The sequence below is a fragment of the Callospermophilus lateralis genome, chromosome 14 (genome assembly GCF_048772815.1).
Source record: "Callospermophilus lateralis isolate mCalLat2 chromosome 14, mCalLat2.hap1, whole genome shotgun sequence".
Taxonomy (NCBI): domain Eukaryota; kingdom Metazoa; phylum Chordata; class Mammalia; order Rodentia; family Sciuridae; genus Callospermophilus; species Callospermophilus lateralis.
Window position 1 is genome coordinate 7,791,680 of NC_135318.1, and position 14,590 is coordinate 7,806,269.

The following is a 14,590-nucleotide window of genomic DNA, read 5'->3' on the forward strand; positions in this document are numbered from 1 at the left end:
TTTTAAAATTCTTTTGCATATTCCATGTACAGCTCATCTCAATTTGGACTGGCCACATTTGAAGTGCTCAAGGGCTATATGTGACCAGTGGCTCATTGTACTGAACAGTATAGACTCGGGGCCATTCCAGAGCCCCATGTGTCCTTTCCCTGGATCTGCAGGGATAACCTCTATGGGAGGAAACAGTGCACAGTATTTAGAAACACTTAGTAGGTAGAAACGTCTATACATTAGTCTTAAGAATATAAAATAAATGTTTTAAACACAGCCCCGAGTAAGTTTTTCTGTGTCTAGTATTTTGTGTTATGAATTTAGAATAATCTAGAATAATGGTTCGACAGTGACCACTGTTAAATGGAATTACAAGTTAGGCTAAGTAGATACATTTCCATATGCAGAGATAATTGATAGCATAGATGCTCAAGACTTTGGGTGTGTGGTCTGATTAAGCACTAAGCTACAGTCAGAGAGACAGGCCATGTTTTGTGAGCACATGGATGAAATGGAAATTGAAATAGGGTTTTCCTTCCTGTTTTTGTGGAAAAACAGGAAAGTTAAGTTGAATTCTTCATGATCTTGGCCCAGAGAGCTCTGCTGTCAGAAGCCTGAATGTTTTCATTTTTTTATGGACATTACTGTTGAGAGTAGCTAAAAAGTTTACAAGAAGTTTCACTTAATTGACCTCTGATTTTTTTCTTTCTTTCAATGTGTATCATGTGGTGTGTCCAGCAGCCCGGTAGATGGCAAAAGGACTCCCCCTCATCTTGCAGCTGCAGCCGAGGGTGGCCTGTCTAGTTCCTGCCCTCCGCAGCCTTCCCACTTCCATGCTTCAGAAAGGTAGATGTGCTGCGCTCCTGACTGGGCGCTTTCAGCAGTGGAAATGTTGATCTAACTCCTGAGTCTGTCTGTTCCCATTAACCAAATGACTGACGAAGAATATGCCTGTCAGTGATAGGGAGTGGAGGTTTTGATCTACCAAATCTATTTTACTAACCAACTCACCTCTGAAGAAAATACATATAGATTATTTTTCTTTCACCTGAAGCATTTGTAGGTTATTAGATTTTTTTTTTAAAGTCCTAAATTTGACTCTCTGGAAATGATGGCTGACATATCACTCTTCCTAATTCTGTGTAGTGCTTTGAACCCTAGAGTAATGAGATATAGATTGGGAATGTGATCTTTTGTTTTATGTCTAGGGTTGTTCAACAAATAAGCCTACAAGCTCTTTTTAGGATGTCACTTTAGTAAAAGTCATCATTTATTATAAATATTTCAGTAGCCTATTAGGCTATCTGAATAATGGGTTCAGAATTTTCCACAGCATTTCTAGAGCAGGATTTAGAAGAAGAGCACAGCATGGATTTCTGGACCTCATTTGCACCGTCATTGATGCTGTTGTCTGGGGTTTCTGCTCTCGGCTCCTCAGCTCTGTCCATACTTTGACTTACCCACTTGGTGGACTTGCACGACTCGAATAGGAACTTCAACAAATGAAGCCATGGGGAGTTTCTACAAGGAGAAACCTATTTTCTTTTTGATTAAGGAGCCAAGCCTCAGGGTGCACTTTATTGAGAGGCTGTTGTGAAGAAGAAAGGTGATTTTAAAATGAGGTCAGGTCTGGGTAGTTACAGCTGACAGCCCACCTGGGGCTGGCGGAAGTCCTGAGAAGTGTGCAGGCTGATGAGCGCCTTGTTTTTGCAAATTAGCCAGCTAGCCAGCGACCTTGTAGGCTTACTTTTTTGAACAACCCTTTACTTTAAGTGTGATGTTTGATAAGGGGCCATTCTAGAATCACAATTCTGATGAATCACACTCAACCTCAGCCTGTCTCCCCCCAGCTCCTCTTCCATGGGCCTCAGTGCCCTCTGCTGGTTGTGGAGTGTGTGTGTGTGTGTGTGTGTGTGTGTGTGCAGCGTCTTTTGGAGCAGGGCTGTGTGTGTGTGTGTGTGTGTGTGTGTGTGTGTGTGTGCAGCGTCTGTGGAGCAGGGCTCTGTGTATGTATGTGTGTGTGAAGTGTCTGTTGGAGCAGGGCTCTATGTGTGTGTGAGTGTGTGTGTGTGTGTGTGTGTGCATCGTCTGTTGGAGCAGGGCTCTGTGTGTGTGGGTGTGTGTGTAGCATCTGTTGGAGCAGGGCTATGTGTGTGCAGCATCTGTTGGAGCAGGGCTCTGTGTGTGTGTGTGTGTGCGCATCGTCTGTTGGAGCAGGGCTCTGTGTGTGTGGGTGTGTGTGTGCAGCATCTGTTGGAGCAGGGCTATGTGTGTGCAGCATCTGTTGGAGCAGGGCTCTGTGTGTGTGTGTGTGTGTGCATCGTCTGTTGGAGCAGGGCTCTGTGTGTGTGGGTGTGTGTGTGCATTGTCTGTTAGAGCAGGGCTATGTGTGTGCAGCATCTGTTGGAGCAGGGCTCTGTGTGTGTGTGTGCAGCGTCTGTTGGAGCAGGGCTCTGTGTGTGAGAGAGTGTGTGTGTGTGTGTGTGTGCAGCGTCTGTTGGAGCAGGGCAGTGTTCATGGTCGTGTCATATTTGTCCTGAAGGAGGTGCCTCCAGCTTATGACCTTCACAGGACTCATACACCTCAGTGCCTCCATGGGCTCCCTCCATATGTAGCTTTCATGAAGGACTGGAGTGTGAGTGGCCACAGAGCTGGGGTGGGCCTCTGGCACCATGTTCAGCGTCTTCATTCTTCTAGAGCAGAGGTTGGCAAATGTCAGCCCAGGGCCTAGTCCTGTCTGCCCTGTGCTTCTGTGGAGTTCTGTGGAGCATAGCGAGTCCATTTGCATTTGGGCTGGGCTGCTTTTGTGCTGCAGTGGCAGAATCCAGAATCGAGCATTTGCAGCAGACCATGTGACCCACAGCCTGTTGCACTGGGCCCTTGACCGGAGCAGTTAGCTGAGCCCTGCTCTAGAGCAACCTCAGTGCTGTGGGTCAGACCACTGCTGTTCCCAAGAACTGAGAACAAAATGTAAGTAGATTTCGCGTGTAATGTAGAAGGGAGGAGATTTTAAATAGGAAGCTGGTCAAGGCGGACTTCCGTGAGGGCCCCAGGGAAGTGGACTCAGGGGCCACAGCCCTCCCTTTTTCGTTTCAGTGGTGTGAACATGTGATTGCGGACACATGAATGCCAGGAGAGGAAAGCACAGTTATAGAGGGAGAGGAAGCAGGATGCTGAGGGGCAGCGAGCCCTCCCCACCCAGGATTCCTCCTCATGGACAGCTTTCTTAAGAGTATAACTGTGTGTGTGGTTTTGTGTATGTGTGTGTGTGCGCGCGCGTGTGTGTGCATGTGAGTGCGTGTGCACACACACACATACACTTCCACTGTCTCATGGTGTAAGCCTTGTAGTGTGATTTATTAGAAGCCTCCTCCCCATAGAAAGATGAACTGCAATGTGGGGGCTGCCCCATAGCTTGTGCCACCTGGAAAACTCACTGGTCAGCCAGCACCAAGGTGGGAGGTTCCAGCCTATGTGCACCTCAGTGGGAAGAGTGCATTCAGTGTGTTGGCTGCAAATGAGTTGACTAAAGGACCTCCGGTTAGCCACAGGGAACACCTCTGTTGGCCACAAGTTACATACCGTCATTAGCTCTCCTTTACTGACAGGAAAGTGTTTCTATTCAGCTGGAGTTGAACTCTAACTCAGACAGATAAAGGAGACCGTGCGCATCAATGAGAGGTTGCTGAGGAGGCTAGATAAGGTCTGTGAAAGGAGATGTGAGGGGAAGTTGTGGTCTCTTTGTTTCCTGCTTTATTTAAAGACTCTGCCATCTTCCCTTGGAGAAAAATGATACAGGGGAATAATTCAAGAATTAAGTAAATGGTATTTTCTTCTTGTCTCTGTGTTATTTAGTGTGCTATGGGAATCTTGAACATATTTGATTCTTTTATCCAGTTTGGTTGGACAGAAGTAAAACTTTGTTCAGGTGTTAGGAGTAAAAATGTAGAAAACCTGGAGGGAACAGCCTGTTGCAGCCACTTACTTAGAGGCTGGCCTGAGTGAAGTGGTGTGAGGTCAGTGCAGAAGGAGCCTTAGCAAATTGGGAGTGTCCCTGGAAGAGAGCTTGGGAGACGATGCTCCTGCCTTGTTATAGAGTTTCTCTGTGGAAATTGCTACATGATACAGTTTCTCTGGTTTTCAGAACTAATGCAGATTTGTAAATATTTTCAATATTCAGTGTAATGTCAGAGTTGGCCAGGATCCTCTGCAGCTGTCTGGGAGTTAGGACACTTGATTTGGAAGGAGTCAGGGAGGCAAGCCCAGGACAGGGTGTGAAAGGATGGTGGTCTTGGTGGAGGAATGAACTTGTTTCCTTTACTTTTGCTTCTCTCTTTCTCAATGTTCCTTTTCTCGCTACTGCCATTTCTCACTGTCTACCTTGCTTGGCAGCAGGGTCCTAAGACTTGCCCCCTGGGACCACTCACACCTGGAGACAGATGCGGGACCCCTGGTGGCTAAATCAGGAATTGTCATGAGGCTATGCTCCATAGAGAATGACAGTGTTGGGTGCATTTTCTGGGCTATTTGAACCACAGACCTGGACAAAAAGCAATGGAAATTTTTTTTCCTTATCTAAATTATGGGTTTATTTTTTTTAAGTCCTTCAGGTTCCCGACCCTCAACGCCTAAAAGTGATTCTGAGCTGGTCAGTAAGTCGACCGACAGGTCAGCACTGAAGAGCAACCTAGAAATGCTCTGGCTCTGGGGAGAGCTGCCACAGGCAGCAAAGGTGAGTCTTCCCCTCTATCCCGCCCCACACTGAGGATTTCTACCTAAGTTTAATGATGAGGAATTAATGTCACATCACAGCAAAGCATAACCATAGAAGATATTAGTCAACAAAACCACATTGAATAGCAGAATTGCTTTTTTATGCATTACCAACATTATAAAAGAGTCTTGCATTTATATATTTTAAACATACAGGATCTCTCTTAGGGTCTTCAATTTATAGTACAACTAAAATCAAATTATAAAACAAAAAAACCTATACAGAAACCACAATGTCTAGAAGCCATAAACAGAAAGTCCCACCCAGCGTTACTTCTGCGAGGTCAGTGGTGATGGGAGAAGCACCACAGGAAGAGACACTTGAGGCTGAGCCCTTTGAATCAAGGGCTGAGTGAGCTGTGAGGGCCAGGATCCATGTGTTCCTGTGTCCCTCAGGCAGATGTGGAATAAGACACTAGGTTGTGAGCCTCATTAACCAGGAAATTCTCAGGCTTTGATTTTTAAGTGGTAAATATTTTTGGACCCTCGTTGTTGATAGAGCTCTGAATCTGACTCTTTGAACAGCAGGCAGAGAAGCAGCTGAATGCATGGGGTGGAGGGCCTGGGAGGTCAGCTCACTCCGCACTCCACCACTCTCTAGAAAGGTAGCCTCATGTTGTTACCTGTAAGATGAGACAAGACCATAGATTAGAAGAGATACTATGTGCAGAGTGTGTGGCTTGCAGAAGCCCTTTGAATATTTGCTTTCTTCCTCCTTGTTTGTGCCACATACCTAGCCTGATTCCCTAGCTGCACAATGTAGTTGGTTGACCTCAAGTACACAGGAGTGGCAACAAATGGGTTTCTAAAAGTATGAAATGGACACAGTCTTTTCTTTGAAGAATTTTTTTCTTGTATTCCAATGTATTATAAATATTTCGAATTCTACCGTATTTCCAGCTTAAATAAAAAAACCCCAAAACCAAAAACTTGAGGTCATTGGAAGAGGTCATAGCCTCCTGTACCACAGTGACCACTTGTGAAGGAAGGAATGAGTCAGATTGGAGGCATTCCTTGCAGCGTCAGGTGGGCAGCTTTTTGGAGAGCAAGTCTGTTAAGGCTAAAGCTGTGGATCCATCCCTTTCTTGTTTGTGCTTAGCTTTTATATAAATGCTGATTCTCTGCCCATGAGCTGTAGTGGTGACCCAGCCAGCGAGCTTTACAAATTCATGTCTGTCTGTAGTTGCTTGAGGCAGAGTGTGAACGTGCAGACCTGTCACTTCTACAGTTGTAATCACAGATCTGTGGCTTTGTCTGTAGTAGACATTGCAGATCAGATGCAGAGTAACTGCATTCCCTTCCCTTCCTAGCCTGAAAATGGCATTTTGGTTTTTGTTTGAGTCCTGTTTTTCCACAGCAGGTAATCTCAAGTGCAGTAGAATCAGGAATGAGATTTCCCCTCCCATTTGAACAAGCAGCCCCCAAATCTTCACTTATTCACTTGTGATCTAGGGATGAACTTAGTAATGAAATGTAACACAGGCATAGAGAAATACATAGATCCCAAGTGGGAGCTCAGGGAGTCTTCACAGTGTGAGCTCATCTAGGCGCCCTGCTCTCAGAGGGAGAGGCAGGACCAGGCCAGCAGCATGGAGAGCCATACTGACCCCTCCATCCCACAAAGATGAGTGTTCTGTCTTGCAGTAGCAGAGATTAGTTTTGCAAGATGCATCCTTATCATTCTGAGTAGTTGTAATGCATTATTCTCATCACTGCAAAATATCCCATTGTGTGAGTCTGCTTCTCATTTTGCTGAGGTCCCCAGAATTCCCAGGTATTGAGGATGAGGGACCTTGGGTTGCTTCTACTCCTTGGCCATTACTGATCTCATTTACTTCTTTTTGGCAGTTGATGTTGTATATGCAAGTTCATTTACTTTGGAACTTCTATTCTTGGTTTCTAGGCCTCTGGGCAGGTGTGGAAATCCCTGGGTGAATCCCGAGGTTTAAGTCTCTGCCACAGATGGCTTGTTCCCCTTTGGGAACTCAGTTTTTCTCTTTGCTCATGCTTGGACCTGTTCTCAAATCTCTCCCTTCTCTCTCTCTGTTTTGGTCTAGTCATCTTCTCCACACAAGATGAAAGAGTCCAGCCCACTGTGCAGTAGAAAAATTTGTGATAAAACTCACTTTCAGACCATTCACAGCGAATCTTCAGATACTTTTAGTGACCAATCACCAACTTTGGCCAGAGGGCCTCTTTCAGACCAGAATAAGCCTCCGGCAGAGATGCAGTTTGTCAATGAAGAAGACCTAGAGGCCTTGGGAGCAGCAGCCCCGCCATTGCCTATGGCGGAAGAACTCAAGGCCCCGGCTGCCAGTGCAGTGCCCACTGCAAGCAAGACGGACTCTCCTTCCAGGAAAAGAGGTGTGAGGCCTGGGTACCTGAATTCCTTCCTCCCAGAGTTCACTTCAGAATGCCTCGAGGCAGACATGAATCACAATGTTCTTAGCATCTAATCTGTGCTTTTTTGCTGGGTCTGCAGGTTGAGTGTCCCTCATCCTCAATACCTGGGAATTCTGGGGACCACAGATTTCAGAGTAGTTGTGTAGACTCTACTAACTGAGCATTCCTATCTGGGAATCTGAGGTGCTCCCCTGGTTGCCTGTTAGTGGCGATGATGTCGATCCTCATCGTCACCCAGGCAGTTCTGTGCAGTTTCTGGGGAGAGGAAGTCTGGAGTCATGGTGCACAGAGATTGGCCATGCCCCAAGTTAGGGTGCTGTGTCTTGGGGTGTTAACGGGTAGTGCTTTATGAAAGTGTTGGTCATTAATAGCAGTGATGATCTTGTGATGGCTCCAGTGCCTCCAGGGCTCAGGACAACTCGGCTCTCTCTGGATGTGGGGTTGGGGCTGAGTGCAGCCATGGGGCTCCATCAGGACCGCACAGTGGGGCAAGCTGGAGCCTTGGTGCAGACCTGGGCAGCTGGCCCTGCAGCGAGGCTGCCCACTGCACCTCTTACTCTAGTTCTTGGGTACTTAGGGACACATCCACACGTTGTGCTCAAATGCTGTTCCTGGAGGTGTGTTCCGCAAGGTGGTTTCTGGAGAGCACTTTTCCAACTGCTTCCATTTGTTCCTTCAGATAAACGAAGCAGACATCTCGGTGCTGATGGCGTCTACTTGGACGACCTCACAGACATGGATCCTGAGGTGGCAGCCCTGTATTTTCCCAAAAAGTAAAATTTCCTTTAATTCCTCCTTTCGTTTTCTATAACTTGAGCATTAGTTTGTGTGGGTCCTGCTTGTGCTGACGGTGCCTGATTGGAAAGTGGGCGAGCACAGCAGTGGGAGCCGCAGCCTGGCCTGCTCGACCTGTGTGGGCCTGTGGCACCCCCACCTTCTGGGGACATGAGGGTGAGAGGCTGGGGGCTGGGAATGGGTGGCACAGTGAAGTCAGGGGCTAGCTGGGTCTCAGCATCCAGTGGCCACAATCCAAGTAAGAGCAGCTGGCAGCTCTGTTTTCCCCTCCCCGGGGAGATTTTCTGGTGGTCCTGGGGACCCAGTGTGAGCTCTCCTGGGCTGTAGGGAGGGCCGTGTCTGGGAGGGCGAGAGTCGAGAATTATGCGCCCTCCCAGGGTTGGGAGGGCTACAGGGAGAAAGTAACAGGTGGCAAACGGGTGCTTTCTCTTCAAGGCAGTTCATTTACCTTTGGGCGCTGTAGTGACAAGCCTGTCCTGAGGGGTCATGTGGTGCTGCGGGGGGACCCAGGAGGGGAACCCTCGGCAGTTGCAGCTTTCCCTCTTCCAGCGGAGACCCTCCTGCGCTCGCCAAACACACCAGCGACAACGGAGCCCGGTCAGCCAACCAGTCCCCGCAGTCTGTGGGCAGCTCGGGCGCTGACAGTGGCATGGAGAGCACCTCGGACGGCCTGAGGGACCTGCCATCCATTGCCATCTCCCTCTGTGGGGGCCTCAGTGACCACCGGGAAATCACGAAAGGTACTGTGGCCGTGGTTAGAAGGCCCAGGTGTGGGCTGCTGTGATGGGTCATGTCAGAGGCAGCTGGCCTCTGGCTGTGGTCGGATTGGCCGAGTCACTCACTGCTGCTCTGCCCAGAGTTCCTGGCAGGCCATCAGCTCACCCTGGGGTGCTGTGGGTTACACATGGCTCTGGGCAACAACAGGCTCTGGGGGTCAGTCATCATATGTGTTTGTTGAGAACCTCTGGTGTCCCTGTGCCTTGGACAGCCCTTCGAAGCTGTCTTCCAGGGGCCCGCTGTCTGGGGAAACGGCGGTCTTCTCAGAGCAGGCGCAGGGGAAGGTGTGCAGAAGGTGGTGAGGGCTCAGGGGTGAGTCTGTCTGAGGAAGAGTGGAGATGCTTCCCAGCGGGGTGAAGGGCGCCATTAGGGCAGGCTTGGGCGGTCAATTCATAGCATCCGATGTATTCCAAACAGTGATTTCCTAGTGACAGTTACATGGTGGGACACCCAGGAACCCCCTCCACTCCGCTCCTGCCGGCAGTTGTCTGCTGATGACTCTTACTAGAGTCTAGTGACCCAGCTGCCAGCACTGCCCCTCCACCACCACGGGTCTCTCTTCTGTCCCGTGGCCGCTGTTTCTAGCAGGGCATGGGGTGGAGGCCCTGCCGTGCAAGAGCCACGCCACTTTTCTCTCCTGCCCAGGGAAACCATCCTAGACCCATCTTCATCCTAAAGTCCCTTCTAGACTTTAAAAATTTCTTCTCACATAAAGATTGGGGCCCTTGTTCTGGCCCCTGTACCAGCTGGTCCTTCATGATGGGCTTGATTCTGCTGCTCCGTGGCGTCTTCTTAAGATCACACATTTAATAGCCAACCCCAGTGTGTTCCTGAGGTCACAATGGGACAAGCACACTCCTGGGACCATTTAGAGGCATGAGGTGGCCAGTGTTCTGCTGGCACCCCCTCCTCAGTACACATGCAGCTGGTGGGGGAGGGGACAGCAGCAATGGAACAGGTGGGTCACCTGAGGTGGCTCATGGGTGGGAGCTCAAGAATGTCTTGTCTGTGCAGAGGAGGTCAGGAGCTCTGAGGAGAGACCCTGTGGTCTCAGGATTCTGAGGGTATGTGTTCTGGCCAACCTGGGTTGCTGTTCATGACCAAGCTAGCCCATGGACAGAGGTGATTCTCAGTGTCTGCTGGGTCTTGAAGGTGTGGGTATGGGTCAGGGCCAGGGAGATGGTCAGACCCCTGGTCAAGGCCCAAGGGACCGTCCAGCTGAACTAAAAGTTGAGTGGAAGCCAGGGTTTCAGGCCACAGCCCCTCACTGAGTGTCCTCCTGGTCCTGCTGCCCTGGGTACAGTGGTGTTGCCTCTCCCCTGAGGCTGGGCACAGTTAGCACTGGGTCTCACACCATCACCCCTCTTCCCACAGACGACAGCTCCAGCACCACAGCTGCCCATATCGGTGACTCTTCTTTCCTCGCATGACCTTGTCCTTCCTCATGAGCCCCCAGGAAGCTGTCCTCATTACTGTGCTGCAAAGGAGGGGCTGAGGCCTGGGGAGAGGAGTCAGTTGCCCCATTAGCAACAGGGGTGACTAAGCTGAAGCCTGGCTTCCCAGCCCTGCAGAGCCATCAGATTGCCTGTGTGGATGCCCCTCTGTGCAAGCACACGCACCACTCCCATGTGTGCAGGAGGACACACATCTTCCACACCTGCAGGCTCGACTGCAGGCTCCTTTATGTCAGTGCAGACACTGCCCCAAACAAGCATGGGAGCCTTTTCTGTTCTACTGGCTGTGTGCACAGTGGAGACTTCTGCTCTTGGAAATACTTGTGAATGAGTGAGGGCCCAATTCCCTTTGTATTTCTTGTTTATTCCTTACAAATGCCATTATAGATGCGTTTTTGGAGCAAGCCGTGTCCTATCAGCAGTTTGTGGACAACCCTGCTATCATTGACGACCCCAATCTTGTGGTGAAGATCGGGAATAAGTGAGTACCTGTCTTGGCAGCAGCTTGACACGGGCCCCGTGGTTCCCGCCAGTGCAGACACCTGGATGTTAAGCTTTAAAGCAGATGAAACACAGGTGTTGTCAGGTGTCCTGTGTGTCCTCACTGTTGGCCAGACTCTATGTTCCTGCGTAGCTGATAGGTCGAGGTGATGATTGGCCTGTGGGTTTCAGTATTCATCTGCACTGGACTTCATAATTGATGGTGTAAAGCTGTGGAGTTTAATCTGTAGCCTGGGACCTTGAGTAGCCCACCTTTCAAAAGTGCCATTATACAAAGTCAAGGGAGGTGCAGGTGTCTCTGTGGACTTCTCTGAGCAGAAATTGTGGACATTTTATTGATTAATGTAGACTACCTGGTTCCCCTCCCCCAGCATTTGGTGCTTGGTGCAGTCACTCATTGGGACTTGACAGTGTCATTGACATCAGGTCTAGCTTTTATCCTGCTGCCATGATTGCAGCTGGGCCCCTTGCTGGCCAGTGTGGCTGGGGTCTATGGAAAGGACAGGAAGGGAGCAGCAGTATTGAGCTCCTTGAGGGCTCACTGGCATTCCAGAACTTTCCATGGAAAGTTATCATCACTTGGCATGATGATAGCTGGGTGTGGTGGTATCTGCCTATAATCCCAGCAATTTGGGAGGCTGAGGCAGGAGGATTGTAAGTTTAAGGACAGCCTGAGCAACTTAGTGAGATCCTGTCTCAAAAAATAAGAAGGGCTACAGATGTAGCTCAGTGGTGAAGTACGCTTGGGTTTAATCCCCAGTACCAAAGGAAAAAAAGACTTTAGGTTTGGGCATGGTCTAGTGACAACTTTCTCATTGTTTTGTTAGATATTATAATTGGACGACGGCAGCACCTCTACTGTTGGCAATGCAGGCCTTCCAGAAACCTTTGCCAAAGGTGAGCTGTAACCCGACAAAGAAATGGGGCACTAAGTAATGGCTGTGTTGTGGGGTGGGGTGGGATTGAAATGGAACATTTGTTTTAGATCCTCACTGATAGTTATGTTGTGCTCTCCTGAAGTCTGGGAGCAGGCCAGGTGTCCCTTTTGCACCCTGAACACCTTCCCGTTCTTTACACGGCAGACCTCCCACTGTGGCAGTGCAGACGAGGATGATGGGTAGGAAGGAGCATATGGTGGTCAGCGGGCAGAGCCATGTGAGGGTGGGTGGCAGTAGGCAGGGGCTAGTGCAGGGAGACAGAATATCAGACCCAGGTCTTCAGGGCCAGAGCCCCCCAGGACCTGGCAGCTCGCAGCCTGCATGTGACAGTAGGTGAGTCCTGCAGGGAAGGGTCCAGTTAGGAGGGCAGATCCCACCTGTGAGCCCACGGTGTGCTCAGCCTGCCCCGGGAAGCCCACTGGACACTTGGCCTGAAGTTGTGAATTTTCTTAACGTTACGTCTGCCTACTGAATTATACTTTGTTTTTGCTGTAAGATGACATCTTAGATCTGTTTGTATCCTTGGTGCTCGATGGGGCCGAGGTGTTGTAGTCTAAAAGTTCTAATGCCGAAGGTCCTGGAGGTCAAATCCTACTGTTGAGTCTGTACTGCTCCTTCAATGTGTGTGCGTGTGTTTATATGCCCATCTCTCTATGTGTGCATGCATGTGTGCAGGTCTGTACATCTGTACACGCACATATGTGTACTTGTATGTATGTATGTGTATGCATGCGCCAGCATACACATGTATGTGTGTGCATAGGCTTATATGTGTACCTATATATATGCTTATACATGTGTGTATGTGAATGGATGAGTGTGCATATTGGTATGTACGTGTGCATACTGTGTGTGCATTTATGCATGACGCACACGTGTACATGTGAGTGCACACACATGTACATGAATGCGTGTATGGGGGTGTGTGCATGGTGGTGTATATGCATATGTACATGCATATGTGTGCATGTATGCAATACCTGTGTATACGTGCACACTTGCATGTGTGTGCATATGTGTGTACGCATGTGCATGCACATGTGTTTATGTACGTGTGTGTGGTGGTGTATTTGTGCACACGTGTGTGTGTGTTTGTGGACTCTGAGGTATGATCAACAGAGTGGTTTTTATGTTGTCCTTGCCAGATTTCTCAAGGTATCCATGGCCTGGGATAAATTTTTATGTTAAATTTCTCAAGTTTTGCAAATTTTTAAGAAAAAAAGACCAATGCAATAGAAATATAGTTAATTAATTTAATTTACAGGAAAATAAATACACATGGCTGTAAAACTTAAATTAGTCCTGTGATATGAACACTGAACAGGTTTAGGCAGTAGTTTTTTTGACTTGTGGAGTTTATCTTTGATGGCTGCTGGGATTTGTATCAGTTGGAATGGTCTGCCTTCCCCATTTCTATATTTTCTTCTAGTACTGTATTTTAAATCTTTGACCCATCTTATTTTATTTTGAGAGGAATGAGGGAGGTTTTGGGAACCAAACCAGTTTTTTTCCCCCAAGTGGTTACTGGATCAGGATACTTTTCACTGTAGAAAGCACAGTGACTAAAAGTGGCCTAAATCATATGGGTTTATTATGATAATAATTCTTATCATAATGAGAGTCTTAGATGTTCTGGTTTGGGACTTGATTTCTTCTCTGATGTCCCTGGCTTTTCCTTTGCCGTCATGGCATGATTGCTGTGTACTTTCCTTATACAGCAGCATCCACAGCAGGGAGGGTGGGCAGCTTCCTCGTGTCTTACTGGCCCAGGCTCCAGCTCCCCCAAGGCCAGTATTGCAGGTGGTGGAGTGACTGGAAAGGCACAGCCGGTCAGGGCCCATCCTCCGGAACTCACCTGTGGGACCTGGGGTGGCTGCCATCGTCTCCGCCTCCCCAGCGCTTTATGGCAGCCTGGTTCTTGAGTATCGAGTTTTGGATTCTTTGCCAGGAAAGAAAGGGGAGGCTGGTTTGAGACTTGATTTCTTCTCTGAAATCAAGCTCCCAGGGTCTGACAAGGCTGAATTATTTTGATATCATTTATTAAATAACCTTCCCCCTCTGATTGGCAGTCCCAACTCCATCACACTCAGTTTCTCTATGCACTTAAATTTATTGCTAACTCTGAATTTTAGGTTTCCTGTTCCAGTGATGTATTTACTTATGGATCAGCACTGCGTTTTTAAATTACTGTAGCTTTCAAATACATTTTAATAGCCTGGAGGACTGTGCCTTGTTTTTCTACTTATAAGTGTTTTCTTGGATATTTTTGTTTGTTTTCAAATGAAGTTTAGAATCAGTGTGTCTGCATCTGAAGCATCACACTGTTAGTTTCTTTTCCTTTTTTTTTTTCCCCCTCAGTTGGAGGTTTGTTATATTTATGGGTGAGTTTGGGGGGACAGGGTATTGATGTCTTTATGCATTATCATTTTCATGACTGATGTATGTATGACTTACATCTTGGTATATCAGGGCTTCTTTGGAGTCAGATCAGGATCTTTTAGACAGCGAAAAGTAGCAGACTTCAGGCCAACCCTGTGGATTATTCCCTTTCCACTTGGCTGCTTCCTGCTGGGCTAAAGGACTTCAGATCATCTTTCTATGTTCCTAGCTAAGGTCTCAGCTACTTCAAAATTCTGTAAACTGAGGAAGGGAAGGGAGATAACATTTATTTGGGTGTTGGAATTAGCCTTAAGATACTATTCTTTGGAAATACTTAGAAGATTTTTAATTCATATTTAATCTTCCCCATCAAACTTCCATGGTTTAGGGTGTCAATGTGAATTTTCTTTGTAGTACTTGAGATTTTAAATCATTTGCATCTAAGTTCAGTTTGTCAAAATTTGGAAACTGACATGTACTAAAAAGTCGTGGGAATTTTTCCTTTTGTTTAAGATCATTTTATCCTGTACCATATTAATCATTTCATGTTTTATTTTATAATCATCATATTGAATGTAA

At 47.8% G+C, this 14,590-nt stretch overlaps 1 protein-coding gene across 9 annotated transcripts in view; it reads left to right on the forward strand.

The window, feature by feature from the left end:
* Nucleotides 1-14,590, forward strand: part of Lpin1 (lipin 1) — a 112,742-nt gene that overhangs the window by 68,042 nt on the left and 30,110 nt on the right. For 8 of the 9 annotated variants that reach the window (XM_076833084.1, XM_076833093.2, XM_076833087.1 and 5 more), the window contains 7 exons: nt 730-837; nt 4,594-4,723; nt 6,822-7,128; nt 7,847-7,940; nt 8,512-8,702; nt 10,581-10,674; nt 11,522-11,591. In XM_076833084.1, the coding sequence (XP_076689199.1) occupies nt 730-837; nt 4,594-4,723; nt 6,822-7,128; nt 7,847-7,940; nt 8,512-8,702; nt 10,581-10,674; nt 11,522-11,591 (994 nt within the window). The remainder of the gene's footprint in view (nt 1-729; nt 838-4,593; nt 4,724-6,821; nt 7,129-7,846; nt 7,941-8,511; nt 8,703-10,580; nt 10,675-11,521; nt 11,592-14,590) is intronic. The other variant, XM_076833085.1, reaches the window with a different exon arrangement.